General features: G+C 39.8%; 1 protein-coding gene across 1 annotated transcript; it reads left to right on the top strand.

Moving 5' to 3' along the window:
• Nucleotides 1-204: 204 nt before the first annotated feature.
• Nucleotides 205-25,440, top strand: LOC126253213 (FAU ubiquitin-like and ribosomal protein S30). Its single transcript, XM_049954394.1, has 4 exons — nt 205-341; nt 645-725; nt 19,490-19,684; nt 25,180-25,440. The coding sequence occupies exons 2-4, from the start codon at nt 648-650 to the stop codon at nt 25,303-25,305; spliced, it is 399 nt and encodes a 132-aa protein (XP_049810351.1). The 5' UTR covers nt 205-341; nt 645-647; the 3' UTR covers nt 25,306-25,440.
• Nucleotides 25,441-26,404: the final 964 nt, after the last annotated feature.

Below are 26,404 nucleotides of genomic sequence, written 5' to 3'. Positions count from 1 at the left end.
TTTGGAAGTTCCATAGCAACGGGAAAATATCGCGCGTCATTTACTGTTATCCTTGCAGCGTGCTGCAGATTTCCGCTTCTTGCCATCAAAACAGAATACTTTTTACAGTCATAAGAAGTAGCTGTGTATCTTGATTCTTTTTAAATAGCTTTATTGGCCTACGCACTTTACTGCTCAACCAAAGGGAAATATTAAATATTAACCGATGTTATTGAATATACTCTATGAATAGTCAAAGATAGTATATTTGCAGTTTCAAGTTCGTGAAATTCCTTTGCCTATCTGTGGTAGTTGATTGTAGTTGTTCAATATTTGTTGTGCAAGTGCAGTTATTTGTTTCGGTAAGATTGAATTGACTTGAATTATATTTTGTTTTAAACTTTCACAAAAATCGCGTTTTATTGATGAGTAGTGATGTAATCTGTTCGTATTCGTTTGGTCGTTCGTTATATTGTACACGTGGGTGAGCGATGTTTATCAGTGATGTTTCGTTGTTCGTACTATAGGTTAAAACGGAAATAAGATTTTACGTTTCAGCGTGTTTTCTAATGCAAACTGGATTACAAATACAGCTCATGCTCTATCATTATTTATAATAGTTCAAACGTTTAGTTTATTTCCTGTAACATATTTTTTGTTGACAGAAAATGATGCAGATTCACATCCGAGGGCAGTCGAATCATGTAATTGACTGCGAAGGAGACGAGTGTGTCGGTCAGATTAAGGTAATTTAGTTTAGTTAGCGTTCGTGTTGGTTGCTGTAGCTTGGTGACCCCTGTACATGTTCAGCTTCTCTCTCTCTCTCTCTCTCTCTCTCTCGTGTGTGTGTGTGTGTGTGTGTGTGTGTTTTCATAGTAAAATTATCTTTTTGCACCCAGTAGTTTCACCAAAAGTCAATATTTATTGATGTTTGTCACCTATGAGTGGGTGATACCATGTAGGAATTAACATTATTTTGTGAGAATGAGCCATATGTTCTTCAACGTATTAAAAGCGGTTCATCAGTGATTCCTTTTTTTTTTTCAGCTAAGACAGATTTTGATATAATGATTTTACCTTGAAACTCTTCCATTTGGTCTGTGTTTGCATAGAAAAACAGCAATGTCAGAAATTGGATCTGTCTTGCTGCAGAACACCTTGTTATTAAGAAACAAACGAATAATGAGGTGTTTTGTAACAAGGCTGACCGAATTTCTGATATTACAGATTTTGATATGCCATGTACATTTTGAGGTAGACATGTAAGCCAACAAAAATTATGTGGAAAAACTTATACAGACCACAGGAGAGCTATTTGTATGTTTTTGTCTCACAGGGTGTAAGAATCTAGTCATTGGTGTGTTTGCTGCACCACTTGTTAAGGTAGGCACAAGATTTGGCTCCTTCCTGTGATGAGGAGCATCTCTCTTGTTGCCACCATCCCGGTGTACTTGCGAGGAAACTATCCGTTGTGATGGATCCAAATAATTGTTTACTAAGACATGTTTTCTGCAAATGTGTTAAATGACATGCTCAACTTCCAGATTACAATAGTTATTTTGCTTTTATTGTTTGGAATGGAGGTTGTGGTGAAAGATTGATGTCATTGAGTCCAAGGTCTGTGTTATGATGGAAGGTGCTAATGCGGTTAGCACCATATATCATGCATTTTGCTGCATTTAACACAATTTTATCTTAAAAACAGGAAAAGATAATTCAGAAAGCCTGTATAAGATAAGTTTTTCGATGCACTATACACACTTATTCGTATATCATAGTATTTTATAGTGCCTTCTGTTGCTCACATAGATTGCAGAGTTTTATGAATTTTTATTTTGTTAATAAATTGCAACTTGCAACACCTTAATGTTTTCACGCTAATTAAGGCCATATAAGAATGGTACTTTACAAATGTACTTCCAATCAAACAGTAATTCTGGTAGCTAGAATCCACAGTTTTTGTTAATCATGTCTTCAGTGCTCTTGTGCAGATATTTCCATAGCGACTTTCATCCCCTAACAGATATTTCTTTATATCTGAGAGAAGTGAGAATTTTTATAAATTTAGCTTTAAAATTTTGTTAATCTAATGAATTATTTTCTTAAATTTCATCCCATATTGCACTCCCTTGGGGGTTGAATTTCCAGAAACACTGAAAGACATTTTTTATTTCTAACTGAGAAGTCAAATACCAGTTGTCATAGATGTAGCCTTAAAAAATCCTTTAGTAGTTACTTATTGTCAGTAATAGCTTTCACTTATTATTTTACACCCTTAGTGATTGAATTTCCAAAAATGCTGAAACATGCATTTTTTATGTTCTGATCGAGAAGCCAAATACTTGTTTTCATGGTTGTAGCTTGAGAATTCCCATAATGGCGATGTACTTTCAAAAAGGTTTCACCCCCTCATAGGCAGTTTCAGACAATCTCTTTCCAATGATGCCTACATTATAAAATCCACACCCTCTCCAGACTTGGTTTCTATTCTTAGTGGTTTGGGCTGGGTGATAACGAGTCATTGAAACAGTCTGACACCATTTCAACCCGTTATGGGCTGAATTTCCAGAAACAGTGAAACATGTATTTTTTTTTTATTTCTGAGAAGCAAGCCAAATTTAAATTTTCAGATGTGTAGCTTTAAAAATGCTTTCAAAATAAAAAATTTCATAAAAAATATCCCTATTTCACTCCATCTGGGGTTCCATTTCCATAAACACTGAAACATTTTTTTTTTTTTAACCAAGAAGTCAAAAACCATACTTCATAGATAGAGCTTTAAGAATACTCTAGTAGTTCTTTAATAAAGATATATTATCAAATAAGCTTTCAGCCACTATTTCCCCCCACAGGGTTAAATTTCCAAAAATGCCGGAACACATTGTTTCTGACCAAGATACAAAATACCAATTTTCGTAGGTATAGCTTCCAAATTGCCGTATTTGTGACCCTTTTCAAGAAAACTCTTCACCCTTCGGATTGGATTTTAGAAAATTCATTTCTTAAATGATGCGTACAGTATAACACCCACACTTTCTCCGTATTTCAAGTTTCTATCCTTAGCAGTTTGGGCTGGGCGATGAGTCAGTCAGTTACTTAAGACATTGCCTGAGGTGGACAGCCATAATAGACGAGTTCTGAATGTTTTTTGTACTATGGCTGGGCACAACTCTGGTGATGAGGTAAGTTAATTTTAATGCATGGTACTGGGATGCATGTGCACTGAGGAGCCAGTGAAGTCTAGACATATTTACGGTAGTCATGGAATTTCTGTTATCATCACACCTGTTTTGGATTTCAACTAGTGATCTTTGTCTGCCAGCTTGATTGCTTGAATCAAAATATTTTTATGTAATTGGCAAGTCAAATATTTCTCACTGTTCAAACCTTATGACCTATAACTATAACCTCATTCAAAACGCATCCAAGTGTGAAAGCACTTTCAAGGTACAGATGACTGTGTGTGTGTGTGTGTGTGTGTGTGTGTGTGTGTGTGTGTCACTTTAAATCATATGTACTATAATGTACTCCAGAAATGAGTTATTGAGAAAATATGTGAAATGGGGAATAGCAGTTGGCTGTGGGTTAAACAGTATGTTAATTGTCTATACTAATGGGAGAATTGCATCTGTTAATTCACATAACAGTATTACCAGAATAATTATATGAAACTGTATCATTCATAATTGCATAGGTCATAAAATGACATAGCAATAAACATTCTTCTTCTCTTGGCATTACATTATTTAGCTACACAAATTCTTGACCAGAATGCCACCTTCCAAGCATAAGCTAGACCTTGTACTATGCTAGAAATCAATTTGTGACTGTTTCATGTTACATTTATTCTCTAATTGCCTAACTCTCAGCCCCCCAGCTACCTCACCCAAAACCCACCTGCCTCTCTCTCTCCCTATTCAGCCCCCACACCACCGGTTGACACAACCCCTCACACCAGTCCACCCGCTGAATTGTAATCCTAGTATTGTTTGCTGATCTGGCTCAATGTGGCTGCAGCTGCACGGGTGTGTACAACTACACACTGTGTGTGTGTGTGTGTGTGTGTGTGTGTGTGTGTGTGTGTGTGTCATGATTTTTTGGTCGTTCTGGTGTTGTGCGTTTCTCCACAGTAGTCTGTCCTCTGCAAGCCTCATTATCTACATCTACTGCAACATACACGTATTTGAACATGCTTACTGTATTTATCCCTTAGGCTCTGTGCACAATTTTAACTGCCATGTTTTCTTGCGGTACCAAATTAATAATTCCTTAATGCCTTCAAATGTGTCCTATAAACCTCTGCCCTGTTTTACTCAGGTTGTGCCACAAATTTCTTTTCTCTCCTGTTGGGTACAGTGATTGCCTCGTTAGTTATGGCATCTACCCATTTAATCTTCAGCATTCTTCTGTAGCATCAGATTTCAATAGCTTGTCTCTTCTTGACTAAACAGCTTATTGTCTATGCCCACTTCCGTGCAAGGCTACACTCAGAAAAGATAGCTTCTAAAAAAACTTCCTCACTCTTACATTTACGGTAATGTGAACAAAGTACTTGAGACCTCCGCTACTGAGTATGAGGTCTCCTTATATTACTTTGTTTTGTATCTGGATAACTGAAAAGGCAGCATCTGTTTTTGACGAAATGATTAGACGTAAAGCTTTAAAAGGTTCTCAAGCTACATGCTTGAAGAAGCATCCTAAGTGCTTTGAAATTGACATATTAAAAGTAGTGATTTGGGAGTTTGACAGGGATATTAGCTTTTGCAAAAAGTTTTCCAAAGTGGTCTTTTTCTTTTGGTTGTATTGAAGTTATCAACAAATTATTGTTTCTGTAGAGAAGCAGCAGCATTTGCCCACCAATGAATTTAGTGCTGCTCTGATTTACAGCATTTCTCAACATTATTTTCCTTTCTCACTCAGTTCTGTAGTTAGATAATCTGGTGAATATTGATTTATGGAGTATATTTATTTAGATGTTTTATGGGCTTTCACAGCCATTTGTTCCATACTTGACAAAGTTACAGATAGGGCCGATAAGGAACTTAATGTAGAACAGGAAATAAACCTATTCAGATGTTAGAGCAAGATTTGTGGCATCATGGAAATGTGTTGCAGCTTATGTTTTCCAATCACTGTATTGCACTGTAAACTAAATTGGCAGGAGGTCACAAACATAAACAAACTAACTATAAGCTCCCTGCCTCACTTATTTGTTTCATAGTTTAATTCACAAATTTCCAGCGTATTATAGTATTTTAGAGTTGTAGCATCGCGTTTTAGTACCCATATAGTGTAAATTCGTGTAGTCATCAGTTATCTATTTGGTTTGAACGACTTGTGAGATAAGACAGGAAATAAATTGTTGGGATGGATAGGGACTGCGCCTGTTTTGTACGGATTCAGGGGGAATTGGCCACTAAAAAAAACAGCAGATCAGATAAAATTCGCTTGACACCTTCCTGAGAGAGAGTCTCCATTCCTTCCAAGCTAATTATGTAAGTGTAGACCAGATATGGCTCAAATTCAAAGCTACAGTATCGACAGCAATAGATACATTCATACCGCATAAGTTAATAAGAGACGAGACTGATCCACCATGGTACACAAAACATGTCAGAACACTGTTGCAGAAAATGAAAGAAAGCATGCCAAATTCAGGACGCAAAATCCCCAAGGCTGGCTAATTTTCACGGAAGCTCGAAATTTAGTGTGGACGTCAGTGTGAGATGCTTTTAATAGTTTCCACAATGAAATATTGTCTCAAAATATGGTAGAAAACCCAGAAAGATTCTGGTTGTATGTAAAGTAAACTAGTAACAAATAAGTCAATACCGTCACTGCATGATAGTGATGGAAATGTTACCGATGATGTTGCCATTAAAGCGGAGTTACTAAATACAGTTTTCCGTAATTCCTTCACGAAAGAAGATGACGTAAATATCCCAGAATTCGAAACCAGAACAGCTGTTAGCATGAGTGACATAAAAGTAGATATCTGCGAAACCACTCAAATCACTTATGAAAGGCAAGTCTTCCGGTCCAGAGGTGTACCAGTCAGGTTCCTTTCTGAGTATGCAGACACAATAGCGCCTTTCTTAGCAATCATATGCAACTGCTCACTTGGCGAAAGGTCTGTTCCTAAAGACTGGAAAGTAGCACAGGTCACACCAACATTCAAGGAAGAGGAGTAACCCATTGAATTACAGACCCATATCACTTGACTACTTCAATTTGCAGTAGGATTTTGGAACATACACTGTACTCGAACACTATGAATCACCTTGAAGAAAATGACTTATTGATGCAGAACCAACACGGATTCAGAAAATATCGTTCTTGTGCAACACAGCTAGCTCTTTATTCCCATGGAGTAATGAGTGCTGTCGACAATTCAAATTGCGTGCATATGGAGTATTGTCTCAGTTGTGTGACTGGATTCAGGATTTCCTCTCAGAGTTCACAGTTCGTAGTGATAGACCGTAAATCTTCGAGTCGAACAGAAGTGATATCTGGCATTCTGTGAGGTAGTGTCATAGGCCCTCTGTTGTTCCTGATTTAATGTAAATGATTTAGGTGATAATCTGAGCAGCCCCGTTAGATTGTTTGCAGATAGCGCTGTAATTTACCATTTAGTAAAATCGTCAGACAGTCAATTCCAATTACAAAATGATCTAGAGAGAATTTCTGTATGGTGCGAAAAGTGGCAATTGGCACTAAACGAAGAAAAGTGCTAGGTCATCCACATGGGTACTAAAAGAAATCTGATAAATTTTGGGTATACGATAAATCACACAAATCTAAAGGCTGTCAATTCAACTAAATACCTAGGAATTACAATTACGAGCAACGTAAATTGGAAAGACCACATAGATAATATTGTGGGGAAGGCGAAACAAAGACTGCGCTTTGTTGGCAGAACACTTAGAAGATGCGACAAACCCACTAAAGAGACAGCCTACATTACACTTGTCTGTCCTCTGCTGGAATATTGCTGTGCGGTGTTGGATCCTTACCGGGTAGAATTGACAGAGGACATCAAAAAAGTGCAAAGAAGGGCAGCTCATTTTTTGTTATCATGCAATAGAGGTGAGAGTGTCACTGATAAGATACACACGTTAGGGTGGCAGTTACTGAAACAAGGCGGTTTTCTTTGCATTCTTCCGAATGCGAAAATGATCATCATAATAAAATAAGAGAAATCAGAGTTTGAACGGAAAGATTTAGGTGTTCTTTTTTCCCACATGCCATTCAAGATTGGAATGGTAGAGAAGTAGTATGAAAATGGTTCGATGAACCCTCTGCCAGGCACTTAAGTGTGAATTGCAGAGTAACCATGTAGATGTAGATAATGACCACCAGAGGGGATAGGAGTGTGGTGAAATAAGCCCCATCTCTCACAAGCCAGAAGCCTCCACCTGTGCTCCTCATTTCTGTGAAAGCAGAGCTGACACTTCGTGACAGGGATTGCAATCCCTTCGAGTGTTGTAATCAAACTCCATGATGGACCAGTATTAGTCATTTTATTCATTTCAAAATAAGAAAACAGCAAGCAAAGCCCAGTGCAAAGGATTCGGTAATGGCTGCAACAATTTCTTACTGAGGTTGGTGGTATTGTAAATGAGGTAGTTCACGCCTGATCTCTACCAGTATTTGACACCACCGTAGTTCAAAACACATTGTCTAGTAAAACTGCTGTGTTAAGTGTTCACATTATACTAATTTTTGAACTTCCCTAACAGATAAACACATTATACACGTGTCAATCACCCTAATGTGACTACTGCCTATGTTCGATGTATACATGGAACCACTACCAGACAGCAGGCGTCAGTAGTAGTTGCAGTGGAAGATATAGAAAGTGTTTTGGTTAGGGAATGGAAAACAGTGCTGTCATTGTCATAATGTGGAAACTAAGTGATCTATCTGATGTCCAAAAGTGGCACGATCATTTGTTTTGAGGCCAAAGGTGGAAGCACTTCTGAAATGACTAAATTTTTGAACTGTTCACGTGCCACCGTTGTTTAGGTACTCAGTGCTTGGCAAAATGGCACTACTCAAAACTGGCGCCAAGGCATATGTGGTGCACCGTGGGCCATAGGTGATGGGGTTAATGAGAGCTGCAGAAATGTGTACTGGCAAACAGATGTTTGTTGAGCAACTGACTACCCAGGCAAACCAAGGGGCTACAGATGCTGCCTCCTCAATGACTATAAAACAGATATTGGTGCATTGGGCCACCTCAACAGATGCCTGGTTCTTGCACCTATGCTGACTGCTACTCATTGGTGACAAAGGCTGGAATTTCTACACTAGTACTACAACTAGACTTCCACCAAGTGGTGACAGATGATCTTGTCTGGTGACTAAAGTTTATGCTCCATTGATTGGAATGTCTGAAAGCAAACAGCCTGAAACAGTTGTCGGAAGGGTCCAGGATGGATGAGGGAGTGGTATGGTATGGGTAATGTTTCTGTGAAATTCCATGGGTGATCGCGTCATTATGGACCCCCAGGGGCTTAGTATTTGGTTGCTCAGTACGGGCTTGGCAACCCCTGGTTCCTGATCTGGAGACTGGTAAGCTCCATCAGTCCTCTGTTACCATAAGTTCCAGGCATGTTTCAGTGACCACTGAGCTGCGCAGTGGTGAAATGTTGTGTGTTTCAGAGAATGGAGGCTTTGGCTTCACCACCTGGGCTGCAAGGAAGGTACACACCTCTTAAAAAAATCTCAACCGCAAGGTGTGCTATGTGCTGATGAGGTGAATGGCTGCTGAGGTAAAACAGGCTCTAGCGGGCAACCTGTGGGGCACCTGCTGCCCCCTAGTTGTAGAAGGCTTGCTCAGGCGTAAGGAGTCTGTCTAGGTCATTGTTATTTTCCCTAGTGTCTCTTGGGATCCCTATGGGGGATTCTGCATCTGCTCCTGATGGGATGGGTGTACCATCGGGTAGAAAATCATCAAAGAGAGCTTGGTTGGTCAGTCTTCAGGAAAAGAAGTCACAGAATCATAGTAACATGGCATTAGTGGGTCATAACACTTTCATTGTAATCGAACAAAGGGGGGAACCTATGAGAAGGTCTCCCCTTTTTCTATTCACAAGGCATTGGAAGGTCTTGCCGGGTCACTAAAAAATGTCAAAACTACTTCATAAATGGAATACTTTTGGTTGAAACTGCTAATTCAAACCAAGTATCTTAAGCTTCGGGGTGTAAGGCTTTAGGTGACTATCCAGTCAAGTTGCATAACACCCTTAACTTTAGTAAGGGCATGGTTACCTTCTCAGTAATTTGGAGCTGGACTCCGCAGTGTTAGCGAAGATTGGAAACATTTGGGCGCCACGGAAGTGCAGAACTGTATGAGTTGAATCAATGGCAAATTGGAAAAATCTACCACATTTATTGTAACATTTGGTACTCCAGAATTACCTGAACATATCCTTGCAGGCTATATCCATCTTAAGGTTTGCCCATTTGTTCCTAACCCAATGCGATGCTTCAAATGTCAAAGATTTGGCCGTACCACTACAGGACATAGCGGGAGGGCTACGTGTGGCAATTGTGGAGGCTCAGCTCACAGATCAGGCAAATCTTGTACACTTCCTCCGAAGTGTATAAACTGCTCTGAGGATCACCCAGTGTGGAGCAGAAAGTGTGAGGTTTACAATGAGGAAAGGAAAATTCAGGAGTTGAAAGTCGACACACACACACACACACACACACACACACACACACACACACCCTATGGTGAAGCTAAAAAGCTTTCAAAGCTACACAACCTCTGGTTTTTGCTAATTCTTTTGCACATGCCCTTAAGACACCAATCACTAAGTGTGATGCCTCCACACAAACTCATACCACAGATGAAAGTACGAGCACATGCACTTGTTGGTGTACCTGTGTGGGAAATGTTACATTTGAAACAGAAGTAATTCGGAAGCCGACAGTAATGGGCTTACCTTCTGCTTACTGCCCACTGTCAGAAGCCTTCCAAGCCATCCCCACAAACCAAGTAATTTAAATGGATATCGCCAACATTTGGAAGAAGTACAGCTCATGGTCGAGGAGAAACCATTCCGTATCTGCTTACAAAAGACGCATCTTAAAGTAACCGACAAACCTGCATTACAAGGTTACCAACCCTACAGGAAGGACAATATTACTGGAGACAGGGCTAAAGGTGGAGTGCCAATCCTCTCTTCTCCTGTTCCTCTTACCACAACCATACAAGCAATTGCTGTGAACGTTCTAGCACCCTTTAATATAACAGTGTTTTCTTTGTATCTTTCACCTAATGATGCTTTAGCTGCAGGCACAGACACAACTCCTCCAAGCATTCCCATGCCCACTTCCACTTCTCTTTGGGCGGGGGGACTTCAGTGCACGCAGTGTGTTGTGGGATCAGCTACCAGTTGCTCCAGAGGTCGGCTGATCAAGTGACTTGTCCTTTCTGAGAATCGGACACTTTTCCACAGGTACAGAATGTTTTTCAACCATTCACCTTTTACTTTTTGTTCCCCATCTATTGCAGACCCAGTTCAGTGGTAAGTGGCTGCAGATTTACATTCTAGTGACTACTTCCCAGTGTGGATCGGTCTGCCAACTAGGACGGTGGCTGACCGGAGACCACAAAAATGGATGATACAAAGGGCAAATTGGTTGCAGTACAGTTGACAGGCTACTTTTTAACAAAAGCATTGTACACAGGAGATAGTGGCCCATATCACTTGAGATCTGATGGGGTGCTGCAGAGTCCATCTCCCAGTATAGTAGCCACCTCGGATGATGGCCTGTACCTTGTTGGAATTAGGACTGTCGATTGGCAATTGGTGCCAGATGAACAGCTTTGCAGAACTTGAAACACCTCCAATTACAGAAAACTTTCATGCCTTCGTATCTGTGAGAGCACATGCAAGGCTAGTGATGAAAGAACGGAAGAGGTAGTCCTGGAAGGAATTCACGACTTCCATTAATTAGTCAACTTCCACTATGCAAGTTTGGGACTCAATAAGGCAGATTTCAAGGAAGGGCAGTGCACATCCCCTGACAGCCTTGTCATGTAATGGGGTCTTGGTGGACACACCAGAAGACATGGCTAAGGTTTTAGTTGAACACTTTTTACTGTCACTGCATCATTCAGACAAGCTCCTGCTTTTCAGGTGTTCCTTAGGACTGCGGAGATGAGGTAGCTCAGTTTCTTCTCACACATTAGGAAGTCTGCAACTTTCCATTCTCCATGTGGAACTGGAATCAGATTTGTCTGCAGCCAGACACACAGCTCCGGGACCTGATGAGGTTCATTATGCTATGCTTAGTCGTCTGTGCCCTTAAGCGAAAGGACAGCTTTTTTCTTGTTTCAGTCAGATCTGGTGTGATGGACAGTACCCCACGACTTGAAGGAAGCCCTATTAATTTCATTCTGGAAACCAGGAAAGTACTGTAGTGCCCCTTACAGTTACCGGACTGTAGCTCTTACCAGTTGTACGGGTAAGACTCTTGAACGCTCGAATCCCAAGTTTACTTGAGCTGCTCCCAGTGTGGTTTCAGGCATTACCGTTCCTCCCTTGAAAACTTAATTCTACTGGAGACGGTGATAAAGAAGTCCTTACACCAAAACCATTTAGTTTGTTTTTTGACTTCGAAAAAGCATAAAACATTACTTGGAGGTACAACATTCTTCGCCAGTTTCATGTATAGGGACTACAAGGATGGCTACCATTTCTTAACCAATCCTTTCTCGAGTACCCGTTGTTGATATTGTGTTGGCAATGCCTTGTCTGACTGCTTTGTTAAAGAGAATGGGGGCACCCAAAGGCCTTGTCCTAAGTGTCGCATTGTTTGCCATCATTATGAATGGCATTTCCTCTGCAGTCAGGAGTCCTGTCAAATGCTCTTTGTTTGTGGATGACTGTGCAATCTTGTACTCTTCCACTGATCTTGCGACGATGACAAGGCAGCTACAACTGACTATTAGGAAGTTGGAAACCTGGACCAGGACAACTATTTTTCGGTTCTTACCAGAGAAGACTACATATATCAGTTTTAACCATGCTCGAGCTTTAACCATCCAATGCTCACAATGGGGGACAATATTTTACATTTTCGAGGAACTGTATGCTTTTTGGGTGTATTATTTGACTCAAAATTAACTTATCTCCACATTTGAAAGACCTACAAACGAAGGGCTTCCAGTCATTGAATATTTTGAAATGCTTTAGCGGAAATACGTGGAGTGCACGGGTCCCTCCTGCAGTTTTGTAGGGCATTTGTTCGAGCCTGTTCAGACTATGGCAGTGTGGTCTACAGATCAGCCTGTACTTCCTACCTCAAGATGTTAGATGTTGTCCACCATGGGGCATTCAGATATCGACTGGAGCATTTCGGACCAGCCCAGTTCAGAGTCTGTGTGCAGAGGCTGGTGAACTGCCACACTATATTCGGCAACGTATCCATTTGGCACTACGGTCATTGGCATATAGTGCAGTGTCGCACCTTTGAATGGCTGTTCAGGAATCGGCCCCATGCGACCAAGCCATTTGGGATACATGCTATAGACTGTCTCAAGGATCTGCATCTATCAGACATCAAAATACACTGCCAGGGATGGAGATCATTGTGCTTTGGTGTCTTCAGAGGCCCAACGTGATTTTAAGCTTTACAAAGTACAGGAAAACTTGTACTCCATATTATTTTTTTTCCTACTTTGTTTTTGTCCATTTTAAGTACATATCATAGTTTTATTGTTGTTTATACAGATGGATCCTAGCAAGAGACTGTCCTCAATTGTTCTGCAGTTTTCGCTGATAGGGTTTTTAAAGTGCTTCCTCCGTGACAATCTACAAATTATGATGAGGAAATATGGCATTTTGACGGCACTGGAGAGTTATCACAGACATCATTCTACCAGGTTTCTTGTCTGTTCCGACTTGCTTAGAGCACTACAATCACTTCACCAAATGTATCCAGTAGACCATCTGACTCATCTCGTCCATGACTCCTTACTGTGGTTGCAACAGTGTGGCAAGGAGGAGATCTTTTGCTGGGTACCTGGCCAGATTGAGTTACAGGGAAACGACATGGCTGACAAAGCCGCCAAGGAAGCTGTCCATCAATGTCCCATCTCGTTGCAGGCAATCATCTCATTTTCTGACAGACTGAATGGTTTCAGGTGATGGAAAACAAACTGCAGTCAAGCAAATCGACCACACAGGCATGGCGGACTTAATGTCAGTCTCGCCACTGGAAGGAGGTTCTGCTTACCAGACTGCACATGTGACATAGCCCTTTAACACAAGGCTCCCTCCTCTGGCGAAAGGATCCACCACTCTATGAAGTTTGTGATGTGCCACTTTCAGTTCAGCATATTTTGGCAATGTGTGTCATATATACTGATATTAGGGCAACCCACAGTCTAGATGGAGATCTGCCCACCATCCTCGCTGATATGCTTCCATTGTTGCAAGTGTGAAATTTTTTATTTATTTATTTAAATGTCAAGTACCGTAGGACCAAATTGAGGAGCAAATCTCCAAGGTCATGGAACGTGTCAGTACATGAACTTACAACATAAAAAGTAATAACAGATAAAAATAAATGTTCATGAACCTGAAAGAAAATCAGTCCATAAGTTTAAGCAAATGCTATCAGCAATACAATGAGAATCATCTTAATTTTTCAAGGAACTCCTCGACAGAATAGAAGGAGTGACCCATGAGAAAACTCTTCAGTTTCGATTTGAAAGAGCGTGGATTACTGCTAAGATTTTTGAATTCGAGTGGCAGCTTATTGAAAATGGATGCAGCAGTATACTGCACACCTTTTTGCACAAGAGTTAAGGAAGTCCGATCCAAATGGAGGTTTGATTCCTGCCGAGTATTAACCGAGTGAAAGCTGCTTATTGTTGGAAATAAACTAATATTGGTAACAAGAAACGACAATAAGGAATATACGTATTGAGAGGCCAATGTCAAAATACCCAGACTCGTGAACAGAGGTCGACAAGAGGTTCGTGAACTCACACCACTTATTGCCCGAACCGCCCGTTTCTGAGACAAAAATATCCTTCTAGAATGGGAAGAGTTACCCCAAAACATAACACCATACAACATAAGTGAATGAAAATAAGCAAAGTAGACTAATTTACGTGTCGAAATATCACTCACTTTCGATACTGTTCGTATAGTGAAAATGGCAGTATTAAGTCTTGAACAAGATCCTGAACGTGGGCTTTCCACGACAGCTTACTATCTATCTGAACACCTAGGAATTTGAACTGTTCAGTTTCACTAATCATATGCCCGTTCTGTGAGATTAAAATGTCAGGTTTTGTTGAATTGTGTGTTAGGAACTGTAAAAACTGAGTCTTACTGTGATTTAGCGTTAGTTTATTTTCTACAAGCCATGAACTGAGGTCATGTACTGCTCTACTTGAAACCGAGTCAATGTTGCACACAACATCCTTTACGACCAAGCTAGTGTCATCAGCAAACAGAAATATTTTAGAGTTACCCATAATACTAGAGGGCATATTATTTATATAAATAAGGAACAGGAGCGGCCCCAACACTGATCCCTGGGGCACCCCCCACTTGACAGTACCACACTCAGATCCCACATCACAGCCGTCATCAACATTGTGAATAATGACCTTTTGCTGCCTGTTGCTAAAGTAAGAGGTGAACCAGTTGTGAGCTACTCCCCTTATTCCGTAATGGTCCAACTTCTGGAGCAATATTGTGTGATCAACACATTCAAATGCCTTTGTTAAATCAAAAAATACGCAAAGTGTTCGAAACTTTTTGTTTAGCCCATCCAGTACCTCACAGAGAAAAGAGAATATAGCATTTTCAGTTGTCAAACGACTTCTAAAGCCGAACTGTACATTTGATAGCAAATCGTGTGATATAAAATGATTAATTAACTTTACATACACAGCCTTTTCGATAACTTTTGCAAACACTGATGGCATAGAAATAGGTCTAAAATTATCTACATTATCCCTTTCTCCCTTTTTATAAAGCGGCTTTATACTGAGTACTTTAATCACTCAGGAAACTGACCATTCCTAAAGGAAAAATTACAAATATGGCTAAATACAGGGCTAACATGTGCAGCACAGTACTTTAATATTCTACTAGACACTCCATCATAACCATGAGAGTCCGTAGTCTTCAGTGATTTGATTATTGTCTCAATCTCCCTCTTGTCTGTATCACAGAGGAGTATTTCAGACGTCAATCTCGGAAAGGCATTTGCTAAGAAATTTATATTTCCTGTAGATACTAAATTTTTATTTAATTCTCCAGCAATGCTCAGAAAATGATTGTTAAATACTGTACATATATCTGATTTATCAGTAACAGAAATATTTTTACTGGAACTGACTTTATATCATCGACCTTGTGCTGCTGACCAGACACTTCCTTCACAACTGACCATATGGCTTTAATTTTATCCTGTGAATTAGCTATTCTATTTGCATACCACATACTTTTTGCCTTGCAAATAACATTTTTAAGCACCTTACAATACTGTTTGTAATGGGCTACTGTAGCTTGATTGTGACTACTTCTAACATTTTGATATAATTCCCGCTTTGTTCTACATGATATCCTTATCCCACTAGTCAGCCAACCGGGCTGTCCATTACTGCTAATACCCCGTTTCGAATGTTCTAATGGAAAGCAACTCTCAAAGAGCATGAGAAATGTGTTATGGAAAGCATTGTATTTATCATTTATATTTTCGGCACTATAAACATCTTGCCACTCTTGTTCCTTGACAAGTTTTGAAAAACTCTCTATTGCTGTTGGATTAACTTTCCTACGTAGTTTGTAATTAAATATGACATTGGTTAGAGTACAAAAACCTTTTGTGTTAAAATTTGTGCATCATGGTCTGAAAGGTCATTCACCCTTTTACTAACAGAATGCCCATCTAGTAATGAAGAATGAATAAAAATATTGTCTATGGCTGTGCTACTGTTTCCTGCACCCTAGTTGGAAGAAACAGTTTGCATCAGATCATATGAATTTAGGAGATCTACCAACATCTCTTTTCTTGCACAATCATGTACAAAATTAATATTGAAGTCACCACATAGAACTACTTTCTGGTACTTCCTACAAAGTGAATCAAGAACCCTCTCTAGCTTAAGCAAAAATGCTCTGAAGTCAGAGTTAGGGGACCTATAAACAACAGCAATTAGAAGTTTAGGTTCACTAAATTCAACTAATGCTACACAACTTTCAAATATCTGTTCAGTGCAGTGTCGTGATACGTCTATGGACTCAAATGAAATACTGTTTTTTACGTACAGAGCCACTCCCCCACCCCGCAAGGAACTCCTTGACAAACAGCCAGCTAATCTGTAGCCTGGTAAAGGAAGCCTCTGAATTATCAAATTATTTAAGTGGTGCTCTGATATACCAATAATTTCAGAGTTAACATCTATTAGCAGTTCACTAACTTTATCTCTAATACCTCTTATATTTTGATGAAACATGCTAATTCCTTCTCTACTTGGAAACATTACATCCTCTGGAGGTGAGCCCTTAGTTAGAGGCACTTCTTTTAAGCAGGTATACCTATCAGCTGACTTCAGTCTAAAAAAGGTGCAGCTCTAACACCAACTACTATAGGAATTTTTCCATGAGTGATACCACCACCACCACCCACTACACTGTCACCTATAAGCTTAGCCAGCCTCCCCTTCCCATACCTATTGAGGTGCAGGCCACGCCTAGTGAAACCCCATCTACTGATAGACCCAACTGGCACCACTGAGATGTGATCCATGCCCTCCGCCATCAGTGCCCTCCCCAGCCCCACATTAACGCGCCTAACAGCCGCATTAAGGTGAGGCCGATCATGATGCTGAAACAGTTGCACAAAATGCACATTAGTACCACCAGTTTGGGTAGCTATCTTAACCAAGTCACCACTGACATCATATTCCCCGTCCCTATCAAGACTGTTCCCTGCTCCACCCACTATCACTACCTGATCCTCTTTCGTAAAATTCTTACGTAACTCCCGTATGCTTTGTCACCTGAGCCAACCCTGCACTAGGCTTCACAATGCTGGTGACCTTGTACTCACTCCCCAACACTTCCTGCAACTGCTGGCCCACACCTCTACTATGGAACTACCTAGCAGCAGAACCTTCTTTCTGCTAGACTTTGCAACTAGCCTATGCCTCCTAATTGCTGAGGACTGCTGCAAGTTACCTACATCTACGGCTACACGAGGCTCCTCTCCACTCAACTCTGACAGTTGGTCGTATCTATTGCATCTATGCAAAGTAAAACTGTCTGAGTACCTCCTCTTCCTAGCTACCTTCTTGCCAACTGCGAGTTCCCATTCCCCACCACCCTTCACCCTCCTCAACCTATCTAGTTCCTCCTTTGCGCATTGTAACTGCACCTGAAGGGCACAGATCTTACGCTCCTGCTCCTCTGTTAACTTGTTTCTACTACAGATTCTACATTCCCAGGAGAGGATCTCTCGAAAATGACCACTGGCTTCCCCACTGCATTCCCCCCAATGAAAATACTTCGAACAAATCCCACACCGTAATCCACTACTCACAAACCTACGACAGAGCCCACACTTTTCACTCATGGTAAATTTTACAGTTACTGAAAAAAAACTATACGTCTACATTACCAAAGTTCAGTTACACCAGTAGAACTATTTAAGAACTAACAATAATGGTTTCGAAATTCTCTGCCTACTAAGAAAGCAGCTACTTGTATTAATACTACTACAACACAGCCAATACCAATACCAGAAAAACTTCACAAAATTATTAGCTACAACCAAAAAGTTAAAACTACCACTGTAACACTAAGTGACCTGTCAAGCTTCATCCCTAAACTGGTTGGAAAGGGAGGCAGACTTTAATTCATTATAAACAGCTCCGCATATGGGGCCTTCTTCCCCACCCATGAGATTGACATGCTGACTTTTCGGCTGGCCGCTGAGGACCATGATATTTAGTGCTCCCACCTGAAATAATCATCATCATCATTCCGGAAGTCACAGTGTATCATCACAAGTGTTAATCTATGCTTGGGGATCATATCCTTCCCTGCAAGCAGCATGTTTTTCTTCAGCACAATGGCATCTACCGGCAAGACATAGCACTGTGCCGCACAACTCACAGTGTACATGCATGGTTTGAAGAGCAATAGATGAGTTTAGTGTACTCCTCTTTCTAAGAAACTCCCTGAATTTAAACCCAATCAAGAATCAATGGGACAATCTTGATTAGGCGGTCTGTGTCATAGATCCACAACTGAGAAACCTAGTGCAGCTTACCACAGCACGAGACTCGGCATTGCTCCACATCCCTGTCGGTATCTTCCAGAATCTTGTGGACTCTCTTCCTGCTTGTCTCACAGCAGTCCACAGTGAAGAAGGTGGTTGTACAGGCTTTTGACAGAATGGTCACATTAATGTGACTGGACAGTGCAAGATGTTACGTCCTTTGGCAGAGTCTTACATTGTGTCCCGTGGTGTATATCTTATACCCACTATTCTACTGCCCAGAATTGTTGTGGCACTGAGTGTACTGATGCATTGTTGCATTTGTGTGATTTTTTATTTTCCAAACACATTCATACAGACATTGTCTTTCCAAACTGAGCTTTGTCAGATGTGCAATATCACTGTCTTTCATAAAATAATTAATCTGGATACAATTCACTATGAAATAGTCTCTATTAGGTATTTACACTTCTTTGCATTTTGAGGCAGAATTAGCACATATATTTGCATGTATCACAATATATGAATTTTTGTTGTCCCATATACATAGCCAATAAATCGTGGGAATAAGAAGTCACTTCCCCGACTTGAAGCCGGCGTGAGAAATCTTCCTGATCTAATTTCTAACAACTACAGTTCTGTTAATTAGTGCCTTGACTTTTACCACTCTTGTGAAAGCTTCCTTCCATGATCAGAATGTAACAATATTATGAGAAGGAAAGTTGCCACTTAAGAGCATCTCCACTATATGGTGAGTGGTAACTTGCCTTCTCATAATATTGTTGCATCCCATCCTGGCTTCCATGATTAGACTTGCACAACACTTTGTGTAAATAAAGGACTGCATTAATGATGTTGGCCTTCAGTTAACGTGCAAATTGCCATTATAGGGAAACGAGCAGATTCTGGTTTGATATTTACCTGCACCCACAAATATGACAGTGGAAAATATTGGAATTGTAAAAGTAACAACTCTCAACATAATTGAGGTACTGAGTGTAGGCATATTAGTGAGACTGACACAAACTTTCAGACAACGTCTGTTTTTAGAAGTGACATAGCGCTCTCTCTCTCTCTCTCTCTCTCTCTCTCTCACTCACACACACACACACACACACACACACACACACACACACACACACACACACACACACAATGGTAACACAGATCAGTAAGTAAAGATAAGTGACACATCTTTTTCCTTGTTTATGTGACGCTGTCGTAATTTCATGATTCTTTTTTGCAGGAGCGTGTGTGTCACCTGGAAGGTGCTGACGATGTGGATTCGGCAAGTTTGTATTGTGCAGGAGCTCCAGTTGCAGATGATGTTCTAGTGTCTGCACTATCTTGTCTTGAATTAGACTTCACTGTGAGCCTCAAGGGAGGAAAGGTTCATGGATCACTAGCTCGAGCTGGAAAGGTCAAGGGTCAGACTCCAAAGGTTTGTGTTCTTTTTCAAGGGATAAGAAGTTAGTTGTCTAAGGAGACTTTGTTTTAGTCATGTTCTGTTTGTTTAATATGTAATGTATGTGCAAGTGAAAGTTCTATCCAGCAGCTATGTATCAAATTGTTTTCAGGAAGTACAACACAGAGTAATGCTGATAAAACACTTAAAATAGAACACAAGACCCCTAGCATCTTTAGAGTTTGTGGAAATTAGTATGAAGAGATAGCAGCTGAATGAATGTTATATAGCATAGTAAGCACTCAGGTCTCTTGAGTGCAATGTACAGGATGTACAGTAACTGTATTCTGGACTTTCCAATTAATCTGTTTTGCCAGTTTGGTGGTTGTGATGAAAAATTTCCCAAATTTCCATGGCTTTGGTGTAAAATTTACTACTGGTGGGACTGAGACCGGTGGTAGTGGATAGATGAATTTGATGGGTATTATACTGCAGAATAGTTTCACGGGACAGATTGTCAATGTGTGGTGATATAGAAATGTCAGAGTTGGTAGCTCTAGTCATGATGAGTGAAGGAGACAGCTGTAAAAAGTTACATTGTTTAATTTGAAGTGAGACAATTTGAAAACAGAAGATTTTAGTCAGTCAGCCGGACAAGTATCGTGTGGATGTTATATTAGTGTTGACATGGGAGGGTATGTGGGACAAATGTCCCCATTTTAAAGTATGTGTTACATAGTAATCCTGAGAGAATTTCCTGTTGAGGCCCTCAGTGTGGGTAGCACTGGGTGATAAGAAGGGTGATACAGACTTTATTCAATTGATGTTTCTTGCACCGCCAAAGGCCCTAGTGCAGTGTTGGCATGTAAACCATGTGAGTGATAGAAGTGTTTGGCAGTCACTTTCTTGTAATCCCACTTCAAAAAGACCCTTTGTAGATTTGATGCTGGAGTAGTAGTGTACATTTACTTAGATCAAGGATTCACAAAGGCAGTTATTTATTGTTACATGACAAGTAGAGAAACTTGGGCTCCTCTTTCAGCCATTACACTGCTCTCTAGTTTCGTTAGATAAATTCTACTCCAACACAGCATTGTGAGCTTCAGTGCTTATGCATATACTTAGTTTTTAATGCCAGTAAGGGACATAAATGTAAGATGAAGATGCTTCCATTTCATATCTGACTGAAATAACCAAATAAATTAGTCACTGATAACTATTTGACAGTTGTGGAATGATGCACCAGAAAGTTTACTTTCTATTGTTGTTATCCGTCTTAAACCTTATTTGGTGCTACACCACCCTGAAATTCAGTTGTGGTGGCAGGCTGAAGTGTAGTGTAGTGCAAGGGCTAGATTAGATTGGGTGATGATAATTTGGTTGAGAGTTGGTAAAACCAGTGAAAGTGAATACAGAATAGATTGTAGTAACACTTGATCAGTAACAGTAACATGGTGTCTAAATTTTCATAATAATCAACACATTTTCCTAGTAAAATCTAAAGTGCGTGGTGAATTCAGGAAACCTATATAATACAGTGGACAACACTGATGGGTATTTTGGTACATAAGATTTAGGATTCTTTTCCCCACTTCGTGTGAATAAGAAAGGAACATCAAGTATATAGAAGGCAATGTTAGGACAAAGATTTTCCTTACTGTGTTCTGGGGATGACTTTGTTAATTTTTGAAGTATTCTGGAAAAAATCCTACCCCCATGAACCATGGATCTTGACGTTGGTGGGGAGGCTTGCATGCCTCAGTGATATAGATGGCCGTACCGTAGGTGCAACCACAACGGAGGGGTATCTGTTGAGAGGCCAGACAAACATGTGGTTCCTGAAGAGGGGCAGCAGCCTTTTCAGTAGTTGCAGGGGCAACAGTCTGGATGATTGACTGATCTGGCCTTGTAACACTAACCAAAATGGCCTTGCTGTGCTGGTTCTGCGAACGGCTGAAAGCAAGGGGAAACTACAGCCGTAATTTTTCCCGAGGGCATGCAGCTTTACTGTATGGTTAAATGATGATGGCGTCTTCTTGGGTAAAATATTCCGGAGGTAAAATAGTCCCCCATTCGGATCTCCGGGCGGGGACTACTCAAGAGGACGTCATTATCAGGAGAAAGAAAACTGGCGTTCTACGGATCAGAGCGTGGAATGTCAGATCCCTTAATTGGGCAGGTAGGTTAGAAAATTTAAACAGGGAAATGGATAGGTTAAAGTTAGATATAGTGGGAATTAGTGAAGTTCAGTGGCAGGAGGAACAAGACTTTTGGTCAGGTGAATACAGGGTTATAAATACAAAATCAAATAGGGGTAATGCAGGAGTAGGTTTATTAATGAATAAAAAAAAATAGGAATGCAGATAAGCTACTACAAACAGCATAGTGAACGCATTATTGTGGCCAAGATAGACATGAAGCCCATGCCTACTACAGTAGTTCAAGTTTATATGCCAACTGGCTCTGCAGATGATGAAGAAATTGATGAAATGTAAGATGAGATAAAAGAAATTATTCAGGTAGTGAAGGGAGACGAAAATTTAATAGTCATGCATGACTGGAATTTGAGAGTAGGAAAAGGGAGAGAAGGAAACACAGTGGGTGAATATGGATTGGGGGAGAGAAATGAAAGAGGAAGCTGTCTGGTAGAATTTTGCACAGAGCATAACTTAATCATAGCTAACACTTGGTTCAAGAATCATAAAAGAAGGCTGTATACATGGAAGAATCCTGGAGATACTAGAAGGTACCAGATAGGTTATATAATGGTAAGACAGAGATTTAGGAACCAGGTTTTAAATTGTAAGACATTTCCAGGGGCAGATGTGGACTCTGACCACAATTTATTGGTTATGAACTGTAGATTAAAACTGAAGAAACTGCAGAAAGGTGGGAATTTAAGGAAATGGGACCTTGATATACTGACAGAACCAGAGGTTGTACAGAGTTTCGGGGGGGGGGGGGGGGGGGCATAAGGGAACGATTGACAGGAATGGGGGAAAGAAATACAGTAGAAGAAGAATGGGTAGCTTTGAGAGATGAAGTAGTGAAGGCAGCAGAGGATAAAGTAGGTAAAAATACAAGGGCTAGTAGAAATCCTTGGGTAACAGAAGAAATATTGAATTTAATTGATGAAAGGAGAAAATATAAAAATACAGTAAATGAAGCAGACAAAAAGGAATACAAACGTCTCAAAAATGAGATCGATAGGAAGTGCAAAATGGCTTAGCAGGGATGGCTAGAGGACAAATGTAAGGATGTAGAGGCTTATCTCACTAGGGGTAAGATAGATACTGCCTACAGGAAAATTAAATAGACCTTTGGAGAAAAGAGAACCACTTGTATGAATATCAAGAGCTCAGATGGAAACCCAGTTCTAAGCAAAGAAGGGAAAGCAGAAAGGGGGAAGGAGTATATAGAGGGTCTATACAAGGGCGATGTTCTGGAGGACAATATTATGGAAATGGAAGAGGATGTAGGTGAAGATGAAATGGGAGATACGATACTGCGTGAAGAGTTTGACAGAGCACTGAAAGACCTGAGTCGAAACAAGGCCCCGGGAGTAGACAACATTCCATTAGAACAACTGACGGCCTTGGGAGAGCCAGTCCTGACAAAACTCTACCATCTGGTGGGCAAGATGTAAGAGAGAGGCAAAATACCCTCAGACTTGAAGAAGAATATAATAATTCCAATCTCAAAGAAAGCAGGTGTTGACAGATGTGAAGATTACCGAACTATCAGTTTAATAAGTCACAGCTGCAAAATACTAACGCGAATTCTTTACAGGCGAATTGAAAAACTGGTAGAAGCCGACTTCGGGGAAGATCAGTTTGGATTCCGCAGAAATGTTGGAACACGTGAGGCAATACTGACCCTACGACTTATCTTAGAAAATAGATTAAGGAAAGGCAAACCTACGTTTCTAGCATTTGTAGACTCAGAAAGCTTTCAACAATGTTGACGGGAATACTCTCTTTCAAATTCTAAAGGTGGCAGGAGTAAAATACAGGGAGCGAAAGGCTATTTACAATTTGTACAGAAACCAGATGGCAGTTATAAGAGTTGAGGGGCATGAAAGGGAAGCGGCGGTTGGGAAGGGAGTGAGACAGGGTTGTAGCCTATCCCCGATGTTATTCAGTCTGTATATTGAGCAAGCAGTAAAGGAAGCAAAAGAAAAATTCAGAGTAGGTATTAAAATCCATGGAGAAGAAATAAAAACTTTGAGGTTCGCCGATGACATTGTAATTCTGTCAGAGACAGCAAAGGACTTGGAAGAGCAGTTGAATGGAATGGACAGTGTCTTGAAAGGAGGGTATAAGATGAACATAAACAAAAGCAAAACAAGGATAATGGAATGTAGTCGAATAAAGTCGGGTGATGCTGAGGGAATTAGATTAGGAAATGAGACACTTTAAGTGGTAAAGGAGTTTTGCTATTAGGGGAGCAAAATGACTGATGATGGTCGAAGTAGAGGATATAAAATGTAGAAAGTTCTGTAATCTAATTTGGCATCCACAAATGTTATTTGATATTACATATTTTACTAGTTAAATTTAAATGTAATGGAACTGCTTTAATGGTATTTCAGATGAAATTCTTGATAAAATGTTATCTTTTAAAAGTAAACCCAGATTATGTAATTTTCATATGAAGTGTAATTTTCATTAAATCCTATGTACTTTCATCTTAGTTATTGCATAATAACCTAACTTTCATTAAACCTTGCCAATTCCAGAATCTGTGTCAACAATGATAAAATTTTGAATAGCTTAAATATTGACAGAGCTCAACCCAAACATCCTACATTTCAAAATCAAAGACAACAGTCATGTGATTTGATTTGATATCTTTGAAATTTATTTACAGTGCAGTGTGCACAAACTCAGTAAAAGTGAGAAATAGTTTAATGCCCCTTGTGAGTTTATCAGCAACCTATGCATTTATTTATCATTTAAATGAAATGAGCAGTGACATATGTAAATTGTATTTAAATAATGGAATTGGTAAGATAAAAGAATCTACTCACCAAGCAGCAGAAGGAGAAAACCCACACAAAAGTTATGGTAATGTTCAAACTTTCGGGGCCACTGGCCCCTTCTCATGGTAGAAGGTTTGAAAGGTAGGGAAGAGGGATGAAGGAAAAGGATGGGTGAGGTTTATGAAATCGCAAGAGTTATGTAAAAGCCATCTGGAACCACAAGACAGGGTAGAATTACCAAACAGGAAGAGAAGGAAAGTATTTCCTTATCATCCTGCCCGATAAGTATCTGCCAATTTCCCCGATTTTGTAAACCTTGCCAGTCATTTGCCTTCATCACTCTTCCTTCCCTTCAACCCTTCTGCCAGGAGGAGACGACACTGGGTTCAAAATTGCACACATTTCCACTTTTTGTGTGTTGCACACATTTCCACTTTTTGTGTGTTTTCTCCTGCTGCCACTTGGTGAATATATTTTTATCTGTTGAATTATATTTTTAAAAATTATTTGTGTTAGTATGTTATAATGAGATATGTACATTTAACAATAGGTAGAGAAACAAGAAAAGAAGAAGAAGAAAACTGGAAGGGCGAAGAGACGAATCCAGTACAACCGTCGATTTGTGAACATTGTCCAGACATTTGGCCGTAGGAAGGGGCCCAATTCTAATTCATAAGCTGTAAATGCAGTTTACTGTGCTTTATTTTGAATGGTCCATGAGTGGAGATTGACCTAAAATTGCATGTCTCCTATTTTGAAACATATTCTTCTTCAATAATGTACAGAAAGTGAAATAAATGTGGGTCATTTACTTTTGTATTATTCATTCAGTTTCTCCAAAACATGATGAATTCAACTTATTTATGTTTGCTGCACTGTTATAAAATTAATAGCAAAGAACTACAAATTTTTTTAAAAGTCAGTGTTAATATTAAATATTCAAGAAAATCGATCGTACAAAATATCACATTAAGAATTGGCTGTAGTCACTAATATGTGGACTACAGGTAAATCAACTTGTTTAAGAAAATAATATGACGCCAGGCTTGACTTTATTTTTTACGCTTAAAAAATAAATAACTTACTACCAATTCAAAAGACTGTGATAAATGTGCAAGTTAATGTGATCATATTGTCTCTTAAAAACAGAGAAGTGGGAAGGAAGAAAATTTGGGAAATGCATTGAGCTCAAGAGATTCCCAGTTACAGGCTGTCCAACTTGGAATTTCAGTATTGTCTTCTTTCTATGACATACACACAAGGAATATAAATATTGCAAATGGGAGGACTACAGTTATTTCATAGTATTGGGTCTGTCTGTAAGTATGATTGCATCAGTACCTGCTAAAATATGAAACTAGGTGTCAAGTTCTTCGTTACTATTGTTATGTTCCTCATATCTAATGAGCTCATACAGAAAAATTCTAAGCTCAGTATACATTCCACAGTACTTCTCTTGGGGACTGTCACCTAACACACAACAAAAGGAAAACGTGTTCGTTGCAGATGTGCTGAAATGAATACTTATAAAAAGTTGTGCTCAGCTTTAGGGGTGAAATTCTTTACCAGATTTTAATTTAATAAGCCTTTTTGCCATGTTGATACAGAAACCCTTTCAAAATAGTTTGAAGAAATTGTAGTTAGTTGTGCCATATGCACATCAGAGTTAAATCTATGCAATGCTGTCACTAAAAATTGCCACAGCATCTTAGGTGGTGAATGTTGGACAAGAATTATGGCAGCCACAGCTTATATCTTTATGAGATTGGCAGAAT

Source organism: Schistocerca nitens, chromosome 4, assembly GCF_023898315.1.
Source record: "Schistocerca nitens isolate TAMUIC-IGC-003100 chromosome 4, iqSchNite1.1, whole genome shotgun sequence".
NCBI classification, from domain to species: Eukaryota; Metazoa; Arthropoda; class Insecta; order Orthoptera; family Acrididae; genus Schistocerca; species Schistocerca nitens.
Note: the sequence above shows the minus strand (reverse complement) of the source record. Positions and strands in the feature narration are given on the sequence as shown.

What these genes read in the sequence shown, in the direction of transcription:
- LOC126253213 (XM_049954394.1), top strand. Translation starts at nt 648, where the DNA reads ATGATGCAGATTCACATCCGAGGGCAGTCGAATCATGTAATTGACTGC. An exon ending in AGTGTGTCGGTCAGATTAAG is followed by an intron (nt 726 to 19,489) that starts GTAATTTAGTTT and finishes TCTTTTTTGCAG; the next exon opens with GAGCGTGTGTGTCACCTGGA. An exon ending in TCAAGGGTCAGACTCCAAAG is followed by an intron (nt 19,685 to 25,179) that starts GTTTGTGTTCTT and finishes ATTTAACAATAG; the next exon opens with GTAGAGAAACAAGAAAAGAA.